The sequence below is a fragment of the Numida meleagris genome, chromosome 27 (genome assembly GCF_002078875.1).
Source record: "Numida meleagris isolate 19003 breed g44 Domestic line chromosome 27, NumMel1.0, whole genome shotgun sequence".
Lineage (NCBI taxonomy): Eukaryota > Metazoa > Chordata > Aves > Galliformes > Numididae > Numida > Numida meleagris.
The window spans coordinates 2,798,847-2,801,488 of NC_034435.1; the positions used below are offsets into that span (position 1 = coordinate 2,798,847).

A 2,642-nucleotide genomic window follows, 5' to 3' on the forward strand; every position below is an offset into this window, starting at 1 on the left:
ACGAAGCAGCAGTGGGGGCTGCATCCCCCCCCAACCCGCGCAGCGCTGAGCACCCACCGCTCCCACCTGAAGCGCACGCAGCCACGTGCGGCCGCACGCCATTCCCCACGGCCCCCCCGCACCGAAGCCCTTTAACACCGACTGCTCCCCCACCCCGCAGACCGACGCCGCCGCCATCCCGATAAACGACCCCTCCCCAAACATCAGCACCTCTTTTAGAGAGAAAAACGAAGTCCGAAGTGCCCGGCCCCGCACTGGGGTGGGGGTGGGGGGGGCGGGGGGGTTGGGGGAGGAGGGGCTCAGTCCTTAAACCTGCGCCCTGCCGGCATTTTCCTATAGAAGCTGTCAGCGTCGCAGTCCGTCAGCACGTCGCGCTCGGCCGCCTTCCTGCGCAGCGTGGCCTCGCGGCTGGCGGCACCCAGCAGCCCCTCGCCCCCGTCCCCCCGCTCCGCTCCCCCCGGCGCCCCATGGATGGCGGCCAGGCTCCCGTAGCGCGGCTCGTCCTGCTCCACGTCGCTCAGCGAGGAGCCGGGGGACACGCCGGCGCTCTTGGCCGGGTGGAAAGCTCGGAACTCCTTGCCCACCTCGCCCAGCTCGTAGCCATCCTCGGAGCCCTTCGGGGCCGCCTTCCACTCCCAGGGCCCGTTGCCGGCGGAGAGGTGCACGACGGGGTGGTGCGGGGCGTGCGCGTCGATGGTGACGATGCTGGAGCTGTCGCGCTCCGAGGGCGAGCGGTACTGAGAGGAGTCGGAGCTGGTGGAGGACGAGGAGGTTTCCGAGTGCTTGGGGGTGGCGGGGGCCGCGCTCTGCGGCTTGGACATGGCGATCACCTGCATCAGGCGGGGGGGGTTGGCGGCGCGCGGGGCGCTTTTCTCAGCCACCATCACCCACTTGGCCCGCACGGCCCCGCCGCCGCCCGCCGCGCTCTCCTCGGGGATGTGCACCAGCGGCGCGGCGCCGGGACGGGGCGGGAGGAGCACGCGTGGGCCCAGCGCCGCGCGCTCGGGGCGCGCCTGCACCGTGGGGTACAGAGCGGGGGGCACCTCCTCCTCCGCCTCCTCCGCCCCGTGGCCCTCCATCGCCTTCTGCTTCCACTCGGAGATGAGCTGCTTGGAGCGCGAGGCGTCCAGCGGCACGTGGATGGTCATGTGCCGGCGCGCGGCGTCCTCCATGGAGGGCGTGCTGACGCGCGGCAGCGTGTTGCTGAAGGTCACCATGTTCTCCTTGGCCATGGGGCTGCGCGGTGCCAGCAGGTCCACGTCCACGCTGGCGCGTTTCAGGCTGCCCAGCGAGTTCTTGTCGCGAGGCACCGGGCGCGCGGCCGCCTCCTCCTCTTCCAGGCGCGGGGTCAGCTCGTCGGTGCTCACCGACTTGTTCTGCTGGTACACCGCGTCGTGGCCGCGCTGCGTCAGCGCCCGGAGCGCGTCCTTGGCCGGAGCCGGCGCCGGGGTCCTCTCGGCGGGGGCACGGAAGTTGCCCACTGCGTGGTACGCCTAGGGGGTTGGAAACGCGCTCAGTGGAGCCGCTGTGCGGCACGCGGCCCCCGGCCCGTGGCACCCACCAGGTACGCGGCGATGCCGGCGCCGATGAGGAAGCCCACGTAGACGTCGGTGGGATGGCTGCGGTACTGCGTGATCTGCGTCAGCCCGCAGATGCCGGCGGCGATGGCGAAGGCGAAGACCAGGATGGGCTTCAGGAGCTTGGTGCTGTCCGAGATGGTGGAGTTGAAGTACATCTGGACGGGGCGGGAGGAGAACGTCAGCCGTGGGACTCACCCACCGCCGCGGACCCGCGCGGCGTGCCGCACTCACCGACACGTAGACGGCAGCGAAGGCGGACAGCGTGGCGTGCTGGGACGGGAACGTCTTCCTGCAGAGAGCACAGGGCCGAGCTGCGGCGCGCTGCGGGGCGCGGGAGCGCGCTGCCCCGTGGCACGTACCTGGCGGACAGGATGGCGTGCTTGTCGGTGCCGGCGCAGATGTCCTGAGTGATGTAGGGGTTGGCGTCGCAGGGCGTGCCCAGCAGCGTGTAGTTGGGCTTGCAGACGGTCAGGAAGAAGGGCGCGTGGTAACCGGTGGCCAACTGGATGACGTCGGTCACCAGCGCCGTGGCGCAGAGCCCAAAGACGTGGACCCCTGCGGGGGGGCACAGAGGGGTCGGTTTCCACCTGCAGGGTTGGGTGCGCCCACCCCGATCCCGGACCCCTGGGCGAGGCGGTGGCACAACGTACCCACAAACCTTACGGTGCGGCGTAGGAAGGAGTTGAAGTTGCAGCCGCCGGCGTTGATGCTGCCCTCGGCGCCGGCGCGGCCCTTCAGCCGGGACTGCAGGCAGTACACCACCCCCTCCCCGAGCATGATCTGTGTGTGGGGGGGGGGGGAACCGTGCTCAGTGCGACCCCAAAGGCAGCAGGACCCGGCCCCATAGCGGCGTGGGACGCACCGAGGCGGCGGGGGCGGCGAAGGCGAGGCTGAGCAGCATGAGCAGCGGGATGAGCTCCTCACTGCTCTCCACGTAGGGCATGGAGAGCGCGCGGTCGTGGCACTGGAAGCCCACCTTGGCTGGCTTGAAGAGGTCGGTGAGCTCCAGGAAGTACAGCGTCACGATGGAGGAGGCCACGATGGGCAGCTGGGGGGGGTTGG

General features: G+C 70.9%; 1 protein-coding gene across 1 annotated transcript; it reads right to left on the reverse strand.

Annotated features, from left to right (window-relative positions):
• On the reverse strand, positions 275-2,634 carry PLPPR3 (phospholipid phosphatase related 3; the record flags this gene model as incomplete). Its single annotated transcript, XM_021379012.1, has 6 exons — positions 275-1,493; positions 1,562-1,735; positions 1,812-1,869; positions 1,940-2,135; positions 2,231-2,360; positions 2,443-2,634. Coding segments are annotated over 6 exons (1,944 nt in total), but the record flags the coding sequence as incomplete, so codon positions are not given.